The sequence below is a fragment of the Cynocephalus volans genome, chromosome 5, assembly GCF_027409185.1.
Source record: "Cynocephalus volans isolate mCynVol1 chromosome 5, mCynVol1.pri, whole genome shotgun sequence".
NCBI lineage: Eukaryota > Metazoa > Chordata > Mammalia > Dermoptera > Cynocephalidae > Cynocephalus > Cynocephalus volans.
In genome coordinates, this window is record NC_084464.1 from 70,613,494 (window position 1) to 70,635,770 (window position 22,277).

The 22,277-nt window shown below is 32.2% G+C and overlaps 1 protein-coding gene across 1 annotated transcript in view; it reads right to left on the reverse strand.

Annotated features, from left to right (window-relative positions):
* Positions 1 to 22,277, reverse strand: part of EYS (eyes shut homolog) — a 1,675,061-nt gene that overhangs the window by 596,667 nt on the left and 1,056,117 nt on the right. The window contains 2 exon segments of the mRNA XM_063097631.1: positions 5,704 to 5,795; positions 11,683 to 11,873. Of these exon segments, the coding sequence (XP_062953701.1) occupies positions 5,704 to 5,795; positions 11,683 to 11,873 (283 nt within the window).

A 22,277-nucleotide genomic window follows, 5' to 3' on the forward strand; every position in this document is an offset into this window, starting at 1 on the left:
TGATTGTTCTTTGCTCTGTTTTGTTTTTATACTAAATGTACACAGTTATCATATTTTCCCTTAAAGAAATATTTCTCATCTGATCTATTCTACATTGTTTCAGCTGATGCACTCTTCCTCCTGGGTACAAGGCTAGAAAATCTTTCCCAGCTCCTCTTGCCATTAGGTTTGTCCGTGTGTTCTAGCTAACAGAATGCAAAACGGAGTGGTGGAATGTGCCACTTCTAGTTCTACCCCATTAAACCATCCACCCATTCTCCACCATACTGATTGGTGGAGACTCATGTTCTCAGCAGAAAACTCATGGAACTTTTCAACTAACACATCTTGAGTAAGGTTGAATGAATGAACTTTTTACAAAGGTCAGGGAGTAGGAAAGCCAAATGAGATAACACAGTATACCAGGATCACAACTTAGTTACTCTGATACCACCTCTATGTATAAAGACCAGAAGGAAGAGAGGAGTTATCAGAACCCAAAGGAGAGGGCCATCTGCCAGGAGCTGAGAACTTGACATGAGGGAGAGAGCCAGCCCGTGGGGCACCACACAAGTCAAGCCAATTCACAGTCTGACCTCACTTTCCTGCTTCTCTAATTTTCTGTCACACCTCCCCATTGACTGAACCTCAAAGGAATCCATAGCAAAAGGGGGGGCTGTATTCATTTGTTGGGCTGTCTTAACAAAGTACCACAAACTGGGTGGCTTAAACAAACGCAATTTATTGTCTCACAGTTCTGCAGGCTAGAAATCCAAGATGAAGGTGTCACAGAGCTGGTTCCTTCTGAGAGCTGGGAGAAAAGGATCTCTTCCAGGCCTTTCTCCTAGGCTTATAGATGACTGTATTCTCTCTGTGTCTTCTCCTGAGCATCTCTCTCTGCATTCTAGTTTCCCCTTTTTATAAGGATATCAGTCATATTGTATTGAGGGCCACCCTAATGACCTCAGTTTAACTAGATTACATTCTGAGGTTCTGGAAGTTAGGACTTCAAAATATGAATTTAGTGGGATCACAAATCAACCCATAATGGGACCCATTAATATAATTCCACATATGTCAATCAAAGAACCAGAGCAGAGAGGAAGAGACTGCAGAGTAAATCTTAAAAGGCCCACAGATTTAGAGGCTATTGTGTACTGAAGACTAGTGTACCCCATTTTGGAAAGTGAATACTTCTTTGATCATCTTATCTGCTTTCTTACTTAAAAATCCTCCAGTAGGTCTCTTGCATATGATGTTTCAGTTCTTGCTGCGGCATTTGATGACCTATACAACCTGACTACCAGTGTATTTTCAGACCTTATTCTCATTCTCTACTACGTAAATAATATCTGATCATTTCCTTTCTCTTTTTTGACACCATTGCTTACTCAAGGAATATTCTCCTCCTATCATCACCTAACAGAAATAATGTAATGGAATTCAGGCTTTGTATCCAGTTCTGTATCACTTGATTTAATATTTGTTAATGTGTGGATTTCATTGATCCATGTCAGTCTTTTTAATTCTCATTCACTGTTCATATAAATACTATCATCCTTTTCAAAACTCTCTGTAATTTATTGTATGTCCACATGATTGTACAAAAACAGTAGCTGGTAAATGATTCTCTCATGGATAACTGAAGATGTTCTCATTTGGTCTTGCTTATTTGGCTCTGTCTAGTTCATAGAATAGTCTACCTACCTTCAATAAAAGGGCCAAATCAACACATTCTTCCTGAAACAGTTCTAGAGGAACTGACAGAGTTCCTGCAATTTACTTACAAGTCAGGATGTAGACTTGACCATATGACTAAGACAAAAAATAAACAGATTTTTTTTCCACCCAAGGCAGTATTTTTAATTGGCAGGCACTTAAAAAAGTCTTAAAGTCTCATAATTGAGGAAGTCAGAAAACCCTAACTTACTTCTATCTTTCCAAATCCAACCCTTCTTCAAGGACAAGGTAGACGTTAAGCAGTGGCTTTAAATGGAATAAAAAATTATGTAATATACTTGCTATTAAATGTAAACTCAAATTATTATAATAATATAATTATGTATCAATATGTAATTATAACATTATATATTATTATGTAATATGTATATAATATTATGTAATATGATCATGTTTATAATTGGTAGCATATGGTATATTAATAACATACTTACTATAAAATGCATGCATAATTATTGTAAATATACAACAGACATGGATAAAGTGCAACATCACACTCTAATATTTGTGCTTTTCAGAAAGTACATGCACCGCTATCTGGAGCTCTCTCAGCACCTCACATTTAGATACCACATGTGTGGTGTTCTCAAGTGGAATGACAATGGCACATTTATTTGTGTTTTACTTCTTGACATACTATGTGCTGTTCAGCAGCCTAACATCACTGCTTTGTCTCATTTTTGCTTTTTCTTTCATTAAAATACGAGCATCAGCTTTAGCTAATTTCTCACTAAAATAGTTTTTAGTGTGGACTTTTAGTATCTTTATTGTGCCAATGTATATTTTTCTTCATTTTAAGTACTCCATGTTTTCCTTTCTGTTTTGTTATTTTAAGAAATCACACATTTCTTTTTTAAAAGGGCCATGCTACACTGAAGAACGGTTTATCTTCCCTTGTTCTAAAAAATAATGAGAGTGGTGACTTTTTTCAAAGAGCATATTTGTTTGACCATTCTGAGAGAGCTCTTTATCATGAGCCTAGCATAACCTTGCTGTTCTTTTTCTCAGTTGTACAGAGCATGTGAGGAAGAACCCTCCTCCTATATTCATATACTAGGGAAATGTCATCATTCATCAGAAGATGGAATGCAAAGTCAGGTGTGCAATGTGTGCAAACCATTTAACTTTACTTAAATAGTAAGTTAATGGTCAAAAAAATTATGACCACAGCATTCTTGAATTGTGTTTAACTTAAAATCGAAGTTCTGCCTTTTCTTCCCCAGGATTATATTTTATAGGTACAGAAAATTAAAATTAATGGAGTTTTACTCTTGCTCTTTATAGATGATAATCATAGGAAAAGTATATTTCTATAATTTTTTCTATTAGTTCAAACAAACCAAGGTTCTGAGAAGAAATATTTCTGAATTTAGATGATGTAGACCAGATGTAAACAGGATATCAGCTACTTCATGATAAAAATTATTAAAAATGTATATGTAAATTGCAGAAAAAAATCATAGTTATATACATTAAAAAAAAAAGGTGATCGTTTTTGTTGTTAAGCATCCTTAAAAGTGAAATTGTGATGAGGAGAGTGAAAAACAGGTATCCTAGGGACTTTTAAAATGTTTTACACTTAATATTTCTTTTAAAGAAGACTTTAAATAGTATTTTGTCACTTTTAAAATGCAAACTTGACATGTCACAGTAAAAACAATGATCAGGTCAGGAGGCAGGAGATCTGGGTCCTCATCTTGCTCTCCCACTGACTAGCAATGTGATTTGGAGAAAAATGCCCACCTGCTATGGTCTCAGTATTCAAATGTGTGACGTGATTATTATAAGCTGAATTGTGTTCAGCTAAAATTCATATGTTGAATCCCTAAACCCCAGTACATCAGAATGTACCCATATTTAGAAACAGGGTCTTCAAAGAAGTAATAAGTTAAAATAAGGTCAGTAAAGTGGGCTTTAATCCAATATGACTAGTGTCCTTATAAGAAGAGAGTTAGGACACAATTACACATAGAAGGAAGACTATGTGAAGACAAAGGGAGAAGACAGCTATCTACAAGCCAAGAAAGAGAGGACTTAGAAGAAACCAACCCTTCCGACCTTTTGATGTAGGACTTCCAGCCTTCAGAAGAGTGAAAAAATTAATTTCTGTTGTTTGAGCCACCCACTCTGAGGTTCTTTGTTATGGCAGCACAGCAAACTAGCACAATAGGCTTTACAATTTTTAAGATGATTAAACATAGCTAAGTGTTTATAAGGCATCTGGTATGTGGTAGTTGTTTAATATGTGCTAATTAATATTATTCTTGCTGCTGCTAGTATTTTTACTGGGCAGGTCATTTATAATTCTTTATGTTATCTTAAACATACAGCAGTCATTCTAGAGTGGGAGACAATAAGAGATCAAATTATATTATGTTTCTATAGGACAGTTCATAGGGATTATGACTGAAGACTTATTCATAAGTTTTGGAGTGACAGCAGCCCTGAAATTGTCTCATTTTCTGTACTTAATGGCTTTGTCTATCAATTTTGTATCTGAAAAATGTAGATAATAATTAGAATTGTTTTTAGAAACAAATTCACATATGTAATAAAATTAGTAATTGACACATAATTGGTGTTTAATAAATTCTAGTTATGTTTATTGTATTTTTTAAAACACTTTTCAATATGTCTCAGACCAAACAACTTCTCTTGGTATACCCTCTGTCTTTCCCATCATTGCTAATCTGTCTTTTTTTTTGTTAGGGATCCAATGTATGTCTTTCATGATTTGATCCTTGCCGGTACTCCATTGCTCATTACTCACCTGCCTTCCCTCTCTAGATGATGGCAGTACCTGCCCAGGGAAATTATTACCCTGGCTTGAATGGCATTTCCCAAAGTGCATTGACCTCAATGTAAGTTATTTAGGAGGTTAAAATACTAAAGAAAGATATTGAAATAATCCATGCCCATGTCTTGAATTAAGCAAAGAAAGTGAGACTTTATTAAATAGCATCTCAGAGGTCCTTAAATGATCATACACACGTTCAGTTTTCAGGAAAGACATATGTGACGTATGCTTTCCCCAATTTATTTGATAATAGATTGTTTTTGGTCGATTATTTGTAAGAATCTGTATTCCAGACAATTTATTGGCTTTAAATATATAATTACTTTTACCAAATATTAATCTATTGCCATAACCAAATAATTTATTTTAGTCTACATATTGGATTGTGGCTGTGGTATGTGTTTGAAAGCATCACTTGAAGAAATAAAAAAGGTGGACAGAGGCAAACACAAAACAAAAAGGCATTAAATCTATATTAAAATTAAACTCTACTAAATATCAAAGAATGAAAATTAAAGGAAAATATTTGTATATCTGATGCTGATAAGCATTTGAGTACAGGGTCACCTTCAAAACACAACTTTTAGGAATTTATTAATAATATACATTAATTATTCTATCTGGATTATGGTATAATGGGTCATTGTAATTTTCTTCTTTATTAGTTTCTGGATGTTTCAAACTTTCTACAGTGAATATATTTCACGTTGTAACCAAATGGCTCATCACAAAGAAATGATTTATCATTTACAATGATGTATGTGCTAATTACCCTGATTTGATCATCACACATTATATACATGTGTTGAAACATAACTGTGTACTCCACCAATACGTGCAACCAATACATTTCAATTAAAAAAATAAATTTATTTAAAATAAAAGATTATACCAGTTTATTCGATTTTTGCAATTCTTCTAAGTAGAAAATATTATGAGGCTTTCATGGTTTCTTTGTAAATCTGCTTATGTAAGTTTGTTGATACTATAACCCCTGTAACACTCTTTTCCCAGTACTATTTTTAGGATATATAGAAAAGCTTAATAAATATGAATTCACATACGGGTACAAATACATATGAATACTAATCAGCATAACATCAATTTTAAAATGACAAGGACAGTGTCCAGAGGAATAGTCTTTGCTACTTATCAGATTAAGTGGGAAAGAAATAAGTGTATCTTACCTGATAAGCAGTGTGTACCTTTGTCCATCATCCACTCTAATAGTAGTGTTAATGCTTTGCAATTTTTTTTCGCCAGCACAGAAAAACTGGTACTATGGGGAAAAAATATTTTTTTTCAGTTTTTCAGTACAAAATTAAAATTTTATATTTGCAGTGAAATTTACAATTTACTAATACTTATTATATTATTTTGGATAGACAAGAAGTTTGACATTAAAGACAAGTGACAGCTCAAGGTATACAACTAATAAGTGCTAGAATTAAGACATTAATATATGAGTATCATACACATATGCATGCACATACGTACATGTGTCCACACCCCCCCCCCCCCCACACACACACTATTATAGCATCTTTTCCAGTTCTCTGGGGAGCATGGTTGAGAAAGGCAACTTCTGCTAGCAAAAAGCAAGTATTATTGGCAAGTTTCATTACATGCTAGCAGTTGAGAGATGCAAAGACCAGCTAGCACAATTTAGAAGGCAATGTTAGTGTCACAGGATGGGAAACTTAAAGATTATAAAAGTTAACTGTTTATTCCAAGCTTCCTGAGGCTGGAGGGCATCTAGGGCTATTTGTAGAATTTCTGCTATGTGCCAACTAAGCCGTGGTCTAGAAAGGGAAAAATCGTGTCTATATCAGGTATGATAGGCCAGGCACTCTGGGAATTCCATGGGTAAGTTTTAGTGGCTTATTAATCTTCTTAGCAAGCATGTGCCTGTATGTGTTTTAATCAGATTGTGGCTGTTCTTTCCCAAAGAAGGGACTGAAAGTTTTTAGCATAGCCACAGGAAATTTATAAACCACATATGTGTTAAGAAACACAGCTGATAGTGTTTCCTAACTCCTGTGCATCTATTTTAAGTTGATATTATATAAATCTTCCCACATGTAGTCCAAAGATAAATATAATCTATATATTTTAATTTTTGTGCTATTTGGTCATTGCAAAATATTTCTTTCCTTTATAAAATTATCTACTGCAAGTTGACTTTAAGAAGAGTGTTAAATAAACAGAATTGAGATTTTCAAAAACAAATAGATTGACATGCATTTTCAAGAAAATCAGTTTCATAACATTTGGTTGTAGTACATTCCTTTCAAGCCACGTGTAACTGAGTAAAAAGTCAGTGGTTATTTACTGAATTCTTATTCTGTGTATGGGATACAACCAAATTTACCAGAGTACATTTAATACTTTTGACAACATGAATAATAATTTAGCTGCTTATCATGTTAAATACTCTGAAATCTACATTGTTAGTTAGAACAGTTAAGTTCTCAAAGTTAAAATGATAATGTGCTGACTATCAGTCTGTGGGGGGGGTGGGGGAGAAAATCTTTAATTTGTTCAAATATACTGGAAAATTATCAGGCACTACTACGTCTTATTAATTCCCTGTTGTCTTCAGGGCTATCAAACTCAAACATATGTAAAATATTTAATAGACAGTTCTATTAACTCAATTTTTTCTTTTATTATAAATAGTTCATATGCAATATGCAATAGCTAAAAAGCAGTTCTCATGGAAGTAGATAGCAGAGTAATGGTTACCAGTGGCTGGGAGGGGAGGGGTGTGGGGGGAGGAGAAGGGATGAACTAATCGGTACAAAACTATGCTGTCTACCCTAAGCAAAACATTGTGCAGTATAGGTATGTATTGAAACAACATGCTACTCCACAAAATAAATATAAAGTTAAAAAAATAAAATAAAAAATAAAAATAAAAGCAATAGCTACTGTTTATGGAATGATTAGTCTATGTTACAGATTTTTAAAAGCACTTTACAAGTGTCAACTGACTGCTTCCTCATAAAGCAAAACAAACAAACAAACAAAATTTATAAAATAGATACCATCTTATTATTATCTCCATTGTTAAAGGTGAAAACTGAGATGAAGTGATTTACCCTCAGCCTGGGAGGCATGGTGATTTGTGACATATCTGATAAGTGGGTGCTGGTATTTGAATCTTGACAGCGGACATATTTACTTATCTCTTTGGTATGAGAAAGAGCCAATGAAATATTTGTAAGAATTGAGTTTGATATGTTAAACTCTCCTAAAAACCCAAATTTATTTTTTTTAAAAGACAGACAATTCTACATTTCTAGAATTTGAATAAGACTTAAATTCTGATCGCTCTAAAACTTCAACTATAAATATGTCTTTGTAAAAATTGTAATGCAGTGCCTTCCCCATAGAATAATACTTTTAAAATAGATAACGAAATTGGAGCATAGTCTCACAAATCATAGCAGGACAAGGAAAGTCTTAAAATCATAATGAAAGAATAAGGCTGAGATTTCTTGTAAATCATTCTGTAGAAGCAGTGATGTGTAGTGAAAAGAACATGGATTTTTGGATTTACATAACACAGTAAAAATTCCTGATCTGCCATCCTTAAAATAGTTAGAAGAGCGCTTGTAATAAAGGTAAACTCTCTGAAAGCCTGTTTGTCTGCAGGATCTTTGTAAGATGCAGAGAGAAAATAGCTAACCCTCACATATGGTTTTTATGTCCCAGGTATTGTTCTGCGTGTCCTACATGCATGTGCTTATTACTCATTTATGAAATTTACTTCACAATATTTGTTCAATTACTAATTTAAACCTAACAATGATTTTTATTACCCCATTTTACACGTGAGTGAATTTAAGCACAAAGTGCATGCAAGGTCTTGAAGCTCCTATGCAGCAGAGATGGGATTCCAGCGCTGATGGTTTAGCTCTAGAGTCCCTGATCTTAATACATTTTCTTAAGATGGAGACTGACAGGGCCGGCCCCTTGGCGCACTCCGGTGAGTGCAGCGCTTGGGAGCGCAGCGGTGCTCCCGCCGCGGGTTTGGATCCTATATAGGAATGGCCGGTGCGCTCGCTGGCTGAGCCCGGTTTGGGCGACACCAAGCCAAGGGTTGCGATCCCCTTACCGGTCACAAAAAGACAAAAAAAAAAAAAAAAAAAAAAAGATGGAGACTGGAGACTGACAAAAAATTGCAACTCAAAAAATGGTAATTATTATTATTGCAGACATATCGATATACATTATTTGTTATAAAACCTAAGGGATATAAATTCTATACCTCCCTTCACCCATTAGTTTTATAACTCTTAAATATCTTGGTTTAACCTATTGTGAATTTATTTTTTTCTACTTGAAAGTGAAAGGAATGACCAACCTTTAGTCTTGGTAATCCGTTATTTTACCCATAACTCCTAAAGGTCTCTGGTAATTCCTCATAATGTCTCTGGAAATGTCCACAGCGGTGAAAGTAACTAGTGAGTTAGCCACTCAGTCATAGCAGCTGAGCTAGCAGATGAAAAAAACTGTGCTGTAGGGAGACATTCTGACTGTGACCAAGGATCAATATTATATGTGCTTCATAATTTCAAACATTTGGTCTTTATATTTGTGTTGCTCTTTCTAACGGAGGTTTTTGGTCTAAGTGGAGGAAAATGCCATAGAACAGGAATCAGCAAACTTTTCTTAAAGGGTCAGACTGATGTTTGATGATTCATCATAGTATTTTATTCATTACATAATTCTATTTTCTTTCTCTGGTTTCACCTGTTCTTGTTATTATCTGTGATCAACTGAAAGTGACATAAGGCATGCAAAGTGTGTTTTGTTTACCACTGGATCCTCACAACCTGGCATAGTGACCGGTGAAAGATACTTGCTCAATGAACAAGTAAATATGTGAATGAATAAAATACTCTTGCTTTTTCTACCATTCTATTTGTGTTTGATATTTATTTATGATATTAGGCACTGTGCTAAATGCTGTATCTGTTATTATATTAAGAAAGATGAGCATTAAAAAAAAACAAACTAGTAGAACTTGGCTTATTTAAACTATAAGGTATACTTCACCCATTCATGGAAACTTACAGTGTGCATGCTTAAATCAAATCATAAAACAAATGGTAGACAAAATACAATTATTATGTTTCATATACACAATATTAAACTACATTGAATTAACTACCATATTGCAATGATAACTGAGTATTTAGAAAAGGAATATGTGGTGATTTGTTAAGGTAGAATAATGTTGTGAAAAGAGCATGCACTTTCAAACCAAAATTGGCTTCAACCAGCCTAAATTTCCATCAAAAGATGATTGGATAAGAAAAATGTGGTATATATACACAATGGAATACTACTCAGCCATAAAAAGAATGAAATTCTTCCATTCACAGCAACATGGATGAGCTTAGAGAAAATTATAAGGGAAATAAGACAGACACAGAAAGAGAAATACCACATGATCTCACTCACATGAGAGAGCTAAAAAAAAGAAGACAAAACAAAGCAAGTAAACAACTAAAAACAAATAAATAAGTAGAATTGTAAAATGAGAGAGAACTGCCATCACCAGAGGCAGGCAAGAGGAAGGAGGAAGAGGGATAGCGAAAGGCTGATTCATGGACATTAAAGTACAGCAAAATAGGAAAACTAAGCCTTACTCGTGTACAGTCAACCCAGAAATCTATAATCAGGTGGGGCATAATCACAATTTGTAGTAATGGGCATGCTGCCAGTATGGATCTGGCCTGGCCATCACATCTTAGGCACGAGTGGTGACAATTTGCTTTATACCCCATGAATATTCGTGACAAATAAATAAAATAAAATAAAATAAAAAGAAATCTATAATAAGTAATGTTTTACTACATGTAACAAAATGACTAGAAGAGAGGAAATCAAATGTACACATCACAAAGAAATGATTAAATTTTGCAATGATGAGTAGGCTAATAACCCTGAATACATCAGCGTGTGTTGTCTACATGTGTTGTCTACATGTATTGAAAATACAACTCGGCACCCCGTGAATACGTACAATCAATATGTTTCAATAACAATTTAAATAAAAAATAATAAGTTGAACTGTTAAAAGGAGAGAGAAGAACTAGTTACTAGAGGCTGGAAGGGGGGGGATAGGGTGGAAAGTGAGAAGCTGGTTAATGGATACAAAATTACAGCTGGATAGAAAAAAATAAGTTCTATTGGTGTACGGTGGACTCAGGAATCTATAAGTAATTTACTGTATGTTGTCAAACGACTAGAACACAGATCAAATGTTCACGTCACAGAGAAATGATTAAGTTTTGCAATGATGACTATGCTAATTACCCTGATTAGATCAATGCACATTGTATATACATGTATTGAAACATAACTCGGTACCACATAAATATGTACAATCAATATGTTTCAATAAAAAATAATTTTTAAAAATTTGTTAACAAAAAAAACCACCAAAAAAACAAAATTAGCTTCAAAATTTTATTAGCCATGTAATCTTGGACTATTAAAAAGAAGTGTATTATAAAGTCTAGCAAATGTTAAATCAGTAGTCTCTAAGGTTTTGATCTCATAATTCCTGTGCACACTTAAAAGTTATTGAGAGCCCCAAAGAGCTTTTGTTTACTGGATCGTGTCTATCAATACTCATACTATTAAAAAATTTTTTAAAATTTAAATACAAAAATATATAAGCACAAACTTCAGTGATAAGAACAATGATATCATCACATTTTGTGTAGCTTCTGGAAAACCCCACTGTACACTTATGAGAATGAGAATGAAAAAGGCAAATAACATGTTAGTATGATTATGAAAAACTTTTCTTTCTTCAGGATTCTCTGAAAAAATCTTAGGTTTCTCTTGGGGTTTCCAGACGACACCTGCCATTGAGGTTATAAAAAATGTAATAATTATTATCACTAGGAAATTAAAACTGATCAACATAAAATTCTATATTTCTGAAATATAGAGAAAAAAAGAGAATGAAAGTTAATTCAAATTATATACTGTTTTGATAAACATTGAACAAACAAAAAAAAGCTTGATGGTGACTATAAAAGACATAGTTAAGTTTAAATTTTATTTTGACAATAATCAGTAAAGCAGGGAATCAGAAAAATTTCCTAAAATTTTCTTTAAATTATAAGAGCAGAATGACCTACCTTTAAAGTTCCATTTTCGATAAACAATTGAATAAAAAATTCATCTGCCGAATTTGAGTCTTGCTTGACATATAGCAGGAGTCCATAGGAGTTGGAGGTCTGAAATTCCAGAGAGATGCTATTTTGTGGATTTAAAAACACCTTCTGGAATTCTAGATAGGAATCTCCATAATAATGAACACGACCGAAATCTGTGGAGTCAGGAAAAAAATACAATTTAGGTTGCAACTGAATATTTAATATTTGGGTTTTACAGTGTTAACATTAGCATAATGTTTTCTGAAATGATGTACATGTGACTCTTTTCTGCCTATTTTGAGTCCAGGCACTTATTTCCTTTGGCACAGTCACAGTGCATGTGTCATAATTTCTTTGTATTTGAGAGCCGCATGATTCAATCTCCTTGAAAGGCAAGGATGTCTAGATGATTAATCTTCAACACTGCTTTTACTTATATTTTGTGTTGCAGGTCAATGGATATATGAACATGCCTAAAGATGTTCTTATTTGCTGTTCATATATGATGTTGGTACAAAATTATGATTTATGTTATTATTGTTCATTTGATTAGGGTGGTTTGTGAGGGAATGATAGAGGTTATTGGAAAGCAAAGGAATTGTCACCTTTTTGTATCAACACTATATTATCTGAGCTTCTTTTTTTCAAATATTTTAATTAACTTTTTTTATCAGAACACAGTTGATTGTACATATCTGTGCTTCAGAGATGAATATCAATACCTGTGTGTAATATGTGATGTAAAAATCAGGATAATTATTATATTCAACAATATATAATGTAATCATATCTGAGCTTCTTAACAAACCTCTCTCTGTCATCTTTTTGAATGATATTTTAATTAGCTATAATTTTTAAAATAAAATTTGGAGATATTTTGAGCAAAATACTTTGACGATTTAATTTTTAAATTTATAAACATATGATTAATGTAACCTAGTTAGCTATTTCTCTAAATAAGTTGTTAATTACCTTATATTACTATTCAGTCATTTTTTGCTTGATGAATACTTGACTGATTGCTGTTAGTTGATGATATCCTGAAACAATGGAAATGAATAGTTGTTTTCTTTCATTTCCTCCCTTCTGCTGCTCCTTCTGTAATCCACACGCACACACAAACTCTCTCTTCTTTAAAACTTCAAAATTATTTATTTATTTATAACCAAGAAAGAGTTTATTCATGAAACCATGTGAGCTTTAGCAACATTATAACAGGCATATACCCAATATTAGTAAATAAATAAACTATAACATATTTTTAAGCCTTTTAGAAAGAAATATATTGTTCAATTTGTGAACGTACTAAAAAAACCCACTGAATTGTACACTTTAAAACAGTGAATTTTATGGTTGAATTATATCTCAATAAAAAAAACTAAGAATTATATAGCCCAAAATGTTAATAGTATTGAGATTAAGAAACAGAGAGAGATGATAAGTTTAGCCACATGGCTATAGACAGCTGCAAGGTAGGCAGGGAATCACAGCCTTTAGCTAGGCAGCCATGTCCTCAGTTAAAAATTTTGCTACTATATAATAGGGGTTGACAAACTGTGGCTGGGAACCAAATTCTACCAGCACCTTTTTTGTAAATAAAGTTTTATTGGAACACACAGAAAAAAAATCAAAATCTCTTAAATTTTATTAAGATATGTATTTTTACAAACTAAATTCTTAAAAATTAAGTGGCTTTTTAAAAATTATGTGACTAGTGCTCTTTATAAAAAGACACACATGCACTCAATTGTTGGCTACATAAGGGCATGTTGAACCCATCATTCTATCCCAAGTACCTGATTTTGTTAAGAATGTGAAAGCACTTACTATTTCTTATGAAAAATGTAATTGCTTTTGTTTAAACGTTCTTGGGAAATTATATTCTGTTAGGTTTGGATAAAAAGGTCAGGAAAATATTGTGCATGGTGTATTTAATCATATTTGCAGTTTTTCCTATTCAAACACGTGAATATAGATTTTTATATTACACTTCTCTAGCAAAAGTCTTAATCAAGTGAGAATAGTGGTAATAGCAAGCACAGCATAGTTTTGTGAAGAAAATAGAAATTTTGAGACTATTTCCAATAATAATGGACTAGAGTAAAATAATAATTCTATACATTTTTTTCATGATCTAGAACTAAATAATAAATTTCTGTCTTTCAGTTTTTATTTTCCTAAATAGAAGAATCTTTATCTGAATTGTATGCCCTCATGTTATGTTTATACCTCTGAATTAGTTTGTATGCTCTTGGTACAAAAAATCGAAAAGCTAAATTCCAAGTAGCTTTAGCAATAAAGAAATTTAATGTCTTGGGTAAAAGGGAGTTCAAAAATAGGGTGAAATTCCAGATGGAAGCATTGTTTATGCAAAAGCTCAACTGGCTCCTCGTAAAATACCTAAATTCCCTCTGTCTCTCCACTTTGATTTTTCACAGGATGAGTTTTAATCTGCAACTTGCTTTTCTCATGATTCTAACATGGTGGTTAGTGGCAGTTTAAGTAACATTCTTCTTGATTTGTGTCCAGCCACTCAGTTTTCTATCCTTGCCAGAAGAGGAAGGAAGAACTTTCCCAAGTTAGAGTGACCCTGTCACAGAAGTTAACTGGCTAGAACTGGGTCACCAATGAAGCCCTTCACTGGAGATGAGGATGGGGTAAGCTCCACTGAGACTTACAGGGATGGACTCACAGTGGGCAAAATTGTTATTCTATTGGAAGAATACCTCAAAACCTAATCCTAGTATTTCCGCAGATTCGTACCTTATTTCCTGGCTAATGTCTGATTGTCAGATTCTAAGACTCAAGGTGCTCACTTACATGTCCAAGCCAGAGACCTTAACATTTATCTTTGCTTCTCCTTTTCAGGAGTAGCACTTGCCTTTATTCCTAGCAGGTTATATTGAGTTTCAGGATGGGTCTAGCCACTAAAAAATTTATTTGAAACTTGGTCGTTGCTAGGTAGGTATTTGCCAAGTTTTTTTTCTGATGTGTAGTTATTTGAATTTCTATTGCATACTCACCCGTAGCCACTCCTTTTACATAAGACTAAATAAAAATAAAAATTTAAAAGCTGTTTTAGAAAAAAGTCAGAAATCAATGACCCCGACCTTCTCTACTGCACAAAGAAGAGTTATGAATAGAATAGAATAGAATAAATACATTTTAAAAGAAATAAATAATCGGGATTCTAAGGGGTGTATGTGTTTATGTGTGTGTATTAGCAAACAAAATTCTCAAAAGGTATAATTTTAGTTCTTTGATAAGTTATGAATGTTTACTTCAATACTCTACTTTCCTTTAATAAAATAAATATTCAATTAGGAAAAGAGTAAGGGATCTTAGATTGAGCCACTTTTGCTTCCTTGACTAGCAGATTATAAAATTCTAAATAGAGTTTAATGAACTGAGTCTTTTTTTTATAGTTAGTGCTCTCTAAGATTTTAAATATGAAAGTTGGAATATTGTGAGAGAATAGTTGAAAATTAGGATTTTCTACAAGATTGATCCTTTGATAATGATTCTATAATGACTGAGCAGTTAAAGTAAAGGATATGTATGACAACTCTATTTCTAGTAGGTTATTGTCATATCAGTCCAATTCATGAATAATCATCCAAAGAGAGAGTACATATATTGCTCTCTGGAGTATAAATCAGCAAGTAAATATTAAGATATATTTTACAACTAAGATATTAAATGCCCCTTTATTTATATAGTGTTTTTTGAAAGTAATATCTAGGAAATAATATGGACATCTGTGGTGCGTGTGTGTGTGTGTGTGTGTGTGTGTGTGTGTACGCAACATTTTCTATTAAATGAAGTATTAAATTTGAGAAAAAACTACACGTGAAATACTTAAATATAATTTATGTACAAAGGTTTCTATGCTGTTTATTTAAAAAACTGTATTACATCTTGATTCATGGTTCTATCAGTAAGCAGATCAGCAACCACGTATCAGCTACAGATACTTTCTATGACATGGTTCTCTTAATTTGTCTTATTTCTGGAAAGAGGAGCTTGGATTTTATTGTTATAAAATACTCTGTATGTTTAATAGCTTGTATTTTCCGTGTTCTATAAATTGTGTTTAATTCATGTTAAAATACTTTACATAATCCATTTTAATTCATCGTAATTAGCTTAATATCCATTAGTAAAGCAGGATAATGTAAAAAAATTATCATTTACCCACTGTTTACTATGTGCTAGATTTTGTCAGATGATTTACACATGCTTCTTGAAATGCTGATTTTTTTTCTTGTAATTTAAAGGTTTATGCTGTATAAAAATGTTTTAGTAGGAACTAAGCATATTACAAAGTAATTTATGAAATATTTGTTTCATAAATTCCCATGGATTGTAAGTTAATAAAGTAATTTATAGAGCAAATATTAATCATGAAATGCAAAAGCAATTTACAATACAATCAAGAATTCTGAAATTATAAGCTAGACAACACAGATTAAGATTTGGAGAGACTCCTCGGTGTAGCCTAAGAAAATCTATAATAAATACAAGCTACACAGGCAGATTTTAAGGAAATAGATGATTGTGAGAAAAGCTCAGAGAGAGATAGTCAAGTAGTTGAGTAATTTTTTTTTCTGAAAGCAATCAACAATCATTTTTAAGGGAAGTACAACACCTAAAATCATAATATCTTTCTTTCCCTAGCAAATGGAGATAGACTATCACAAAAATTTCTTTAATAGCAACCTGTAAGGATGTGAAGTAACTCTTTCTAAAATAAAAATCAAATCATGCCACTCCTCTGCTTAAAAACATTAGTTGCCAGTTGCCTACAACAGAATTGCTTAGTATTCATTCTGCATGGAATCTTTCCAATCCTCTCTTTCCTTTTTATTTATTTATTTTTTTGTCTTTTAATGTGGATTCTCAGCTATTCTAGGATAACATACAGAACAGTCATCCTTTATTCATGTGCATTACCCGTTCTGTCATGCAACACCTTTCCACGGACATGCATCTGTTTCCAGAATCATTGTTCTATTCCGTTGGACAGATTAAGCCAATCAAACACTGAGTTAATTAGCTTTATGATAAGTCTTGGTACTGGGTAGAGCAAGTCCTGCATATTGTTTTTCTTTCTGAGGATTTTGTGGCCTATTCTTTGCCCTGTTCCCTTTTATGTAACAGGATACTTCAAAAAAATTCACCGAAATACTGTATTATCTTTCAATTCTATTTTTTTCCACAAATTACTTATACAAAAATCCTACTAAACTACCTGAAAACTCTTACTAGAAATTGATTTGAATTCCATTGATTTTATAGAAAAAGTGTGGGTAATTAATATTTTTGTGATACTTTGTCTTCCTATATGTGGAAGATATATGTCTTCATTTCACTAGGGCTTCTAAAACATTTTTAATATAGTTTTATAATTTTTTTGTAGAGATCATGTGCTTATTTTATTAGGTTCACTTCTAGAAATCTTATGAATTTATTGCCATCTTAGTTTTTTGCAACATCATGTATTGAACTCATTATATTGCCGTATAGAAATGCAATTGACTGTTGAATATTGAGCAAACTTGTTGAACTCTTCTATTTTTAATAATACTGTGTCATCTATGAGTAATGAGATTTTCCTTCATTTGTTTCCAGTTCTAAAAATATATTATGAACTTATTATCTTGCCTAAGACCATCAGAAAAAAAAATCGAACTGAAATAATGATAATAGGATATCTTTTCTTGTTCTGATTTTGCAAGGAAGACTTTTAAGCTTTCATCTTCAAGTATAATGTTTTGCTCTTCTTTTATAAGTGATACATTTTAACTGGTTAAGGGAAAGCACATTCCTTCTGTTCATAGTTTGTTGGAATTTTTTACAGAACTTAATATTAACCTTACAGTTTTTCACTTATGATTATATTGTGAATAACTTTGATATTCTAATATTAAATCATTATTTTATCCTATGAATAAACCCAACTTGCTTATGATGTATGTACATACATGGATTTCATTTGTAATAATTCATGTTTAGGATATTTGCATCAATGCTGATGATTGAGATTGCTTTTAGGTTTTTATTTTTCAGGGTGTTCTTTCTGATTTTCATACTAAAGTTTTACTTAACATCATTAAATAAATTTGGCAACATGAATTTCCTTTTCTAATCTTTGGAAGAGTTCCTGTAGACTTTTACCCAAATTCTATGTCACACTACAAAATCGTGAGTTGTACAACTTCCTAAAATAGTTAGAAAATATTTTAGTTCAATTTACTGATTAGAAATCAGAATTTTGCAGTAGAAAATGTATCAACTTGCAAAGAGTTTATATTATTAATAGTTTAATATTATTTAATATTAGTTTAATATTATTTTGATCAATTACTCTGAGTTACCTTAGAGAAGTCATTTCACTTCTCAACCACCACCTTACCCATAAAATTAGGGTAACACTTATTATGAACTTGTAATTACAACAGATCTAATTTTAGTTAGGACTCCTGAGTTTAATTATGTAATTTATCACTTAAACTTGTGGGACCTTGGATAAATCTTTTAACCTCCTTGAGACTTTCAATTTTTTCATCAACACAACAGCAATAGCAATAACAAGGTTGTTTTGTTATAACATATATAGGATTACTAGATAACAGAATTTGCTCCAGTTTGTATTGGGAAAGAAAATCATCCATTATAATAAAACAGAAAGTTTCTGCAACCAAAATTTATTTTAAAAATAGTTGCTCCAGGCATACACTCTAAATTTTTCTGAGACACATATTTAGAAAAGTTTGAAGCACGTGATATTGGCACATTAAGCAGATATGGTTAGAGACCTAAGAATTTCATGGTGGTGCATATGAGAGTATGAGAGTAGCTCACAGTTTTACATGTTTTACTGCAAAGCTGCAAATTTTACTAATAAAGATAAAGCATACTGTATTGTGCTTTACTCTCTACATGCATTATCTAATTTGATACTTTAATCTGGGAAGTGTGTAAGACTGACATTCTTAAGATCCATATATATGCATTATCTCACATAGTTAACATTTTTGTGGTGAGAACACTTTGCACTCATTCTCTGCATTTTTGAAGAATACAATATATTATTATAGTAACCATGTTGCAAAATAGATCACTTGAACTCATTCCTCCTAAATAGCTAATTTTGTATTATTTGACCAACATCTTCCCAGCCACACCCCCACAACCAACCCAGTCTCTAGCAACCTCTATTCTACTTTTACTTATATGAGATCAACATTTCTAGATTCCATATATGACAGAGATCATATGGTATTTTTCTTTCTGTGCCTACTTTATTTCTCTTAACATAATGTCTCCCAGGTTAAACCGTGCTGTTGCAAATGACAGGATTCCCTTCTTTTTATGGCTGAATACTATTCCATAGTTTATATACAAGTGTACCATATTTTCTTAACCCACTCATCCGTTCATGAATACAGGTTGATTCCATATTTTGGCTATTGTGAATAATGCTGCAATAAACATGGGAGTGCACATATCTCTTTGAAATACTGATTTCAGTTTTCTTGAATATATATCCAGAAGCAGACTTGCTGGATCAAATAGTTCCATTTTGAATTTTTTGAGGAACCTCCATACTGTTTTTTATAAAGACTTGTTGTCTTCTGCTCTTTGATAATAGCCATTTGCAACAGATATGAAGCAACATCTCATTTTTGTCTTAATTTGTATTTCTCTGATGCTTAGTGATGTTGAACATATTTTCATTTTCCTGTTGGCTGTTTGTATGTCTTCTTATGACACATATCTCTTCAGGTTATTTGACTGTTTTTTAGTCAGGTTATTTGTCTTCTTGCTACTGACTCATTTGAGTTCCTTATCTATTTTGCATATTCATTCCCTATAAGATGTACATTTTGTAGATTTTTTCCATTCTGTAGGTTGTTTCTTCACTCTGGTAATTGTTTATTTTGTTATTTTTGCTGTACTGAGACTTTTTAGTTTAATGTAATTCCATTTGTCTATTTTTGCTTTTATTGCCTGTGCTTTGGGGGTCATATTCAAAAAGTCATTGACTAAACCAGTGTCATGGAGCTTTCCCCCCTATGGTTTCTTCTAGTAGTTTCATAGTTTGGGGTTTTACATTTAATTCTTTAATCTATTATGAGTTGATTTTTGTATGTGGTGTGAGATAATGGTCTAATTTTATTCTTCTGCATGTGGATATGCAGTTTTCCAGCAGCATGTATTAAAGAGACTTTTTTCCATTGTGAGTTCTTTGTTGAAAATCAATTGACTGTAAGTGGAAGAATTTATACCTGAGTTCTCTATTCTGTCCTATTGGTCAATATGTCTGTTTTTATGCCAGTACAATGCTGTTCTGATTAGTATAGTTTCACCGTATCTTTTCAAGTCAAGCAGTATCATGCCATCATGATACTGCTTGGCTTGATACATTTTGCTCAAGATTGCTTTGGCTGTTTGGGATCTATTATGGTTACATACTAATTTTGGGATTGTTTTTTACTATTTCTTTGAAGAATGTCATTGATATTATAATAGGGATTACATTGAACCTGTAGATAACTTTGAATAGTATGGACATTTAAATAATATCAATTCTTCCAATCCGTGAGCAGGGATATAATTTCAGTTAATTGTTTTCTTCAGTTTCTTTCATCAATGGTTTATAGTTTTCAGTATACAGATCTTTCACCTACTTGGTGAAATTTACGTCTAAGTATTTGATTGACTGATTGATTGATTGCAGCTACTATAAATGAGATTGTTCTCTTGACTTATGTTTTGGAGAGTTTGTTTATTTTTTGGATAGTTTGTGGATAGTTTGTTAACATGCTACTGATATGTGCATGTTAATTTTACGTCCTACAACTTTACTAAATTATTTTTTATTTCTAACAGTTTTTGTGGAATCTTTAGGTTTTTATATATAAGATCATGTTAACTGCAAACAGGGACAATTTAACTACTTCCTTTCTAATTTGGCTGCCTTTGATTTCTTTCTCTTGCTTAATTGCTCTGATTTGGACTTCCAGTACTACATTGAATAGAAGTGGCAAGAATAAGCATCCTTGTCTTGTTCCTCATCTTAGAGGAAAAGATTTCAACTTCTCCCCATTGAGCATGATGTTAGCTGTGACTTTGTCACATATGGCCTTTATTGTGTGGAGCTACATTTCTTCTATACATAATTTATTGAGTTTTTAATAATTAAAAGGTGTTGAATTTTGTCCAATGCCTTTTTTTACATCTATTGAGATGATTGTATGGTTTTTATTCTTTATTCTGTTAATATGGTGTATCACATTTATATATTGAGTTATATTGAACCATCCTTTCATCCCTGGGAGAAATCCCACTTGCTCATGGTGAATGAACCTTTTAATGTGCTGTTGAATTCTGTTTGCTAGTATTGTGTTGAGGGTTTTTGAATCTATGTTCATCAGGAATATCAGCTTGCAGTTTTTGTTTGTTTATTTGTTTTTGTAGTGTCTCTGGATTTGGTATCAGGGTGATCCTCTCCTTGTAAAATTAGTTTGGAAGCATTCCCTCTGTTGTTTTGGAAGAGTTTTAGAAGAAGTGGTATTTTTTTTTTTTTTTAATGTTTGGTAGAATTCAGCAGTGAAGCTAACAGTTCCTGGGTATTTCTATGATTGGATACATTTTGTTATGGATTCAATCTTCTTATTCATTACTATTATGTTCATATTTTCTATTTGTTCATAATTCAGTCTCTGTAGGTCATATGTATCAGAGAATTTATCATTTTATTCTAGGTTATTCAATCTGTTTGCATATAATTGCTCATAATAGTCTTCATAATCACTTGTATTTCTGTTCCATCAGTTGTAATGCCACTTTTTTCATTTCTGATTTTGTTTATTTTAGTGTTTTTCTTTATTTTATTAGTTAAAAAAAAGTTCTGCCAATTTCGTTTACATTTTCAATAAACCAACTGTTAGTTGTATTGTTTTTCTATTGTTTTTCTAGTCACTATTTTATGTATCTGTGCTCTGATAATTATTTTCCTTCCACTAACTTTGTACTCAGTTTCTTCTTTTTTTAGTTCCTTGAAGCACAATGTTAGATTCTTTGATATTTTTCCTCTTTTTTGATATGTGTTTGTTGCTATAAACTTCCCTCTTAGAAATGCTTTTGTTGTATATCATAGGTTTTCATATTTTGTGTTTCCATTTTCATTTGTCTCAAGAAATTTCTGTTCTTTTAAAATTTATTTTTCATTTATTTTTGTTTGTTTATTTTTTAAATTATTTTTTTGATGGAAACATAAAATTGATTACATATATTTATGGGGTATAGAGTTGACTATCAGTATTTGTGTACAATATGTAATGATCAAATCAGTATTATTTGCATGTTTGTCATTACAAATCATAATTACTCTTTGTGTCCCTTACCCAATTTATAACTTGTGTTTTAATTTTTCTTCGACCCATTGGTTGTTCTGCCACATGCAGTTTAATTTCCATGTGTTTGTGAATTTTTTAGTTCCTTCTGTTGTTGATTTCTAGTTTTATACAGTTGTGGTCAGAAAAGATACTTGATATAATGTCAATCTTCTT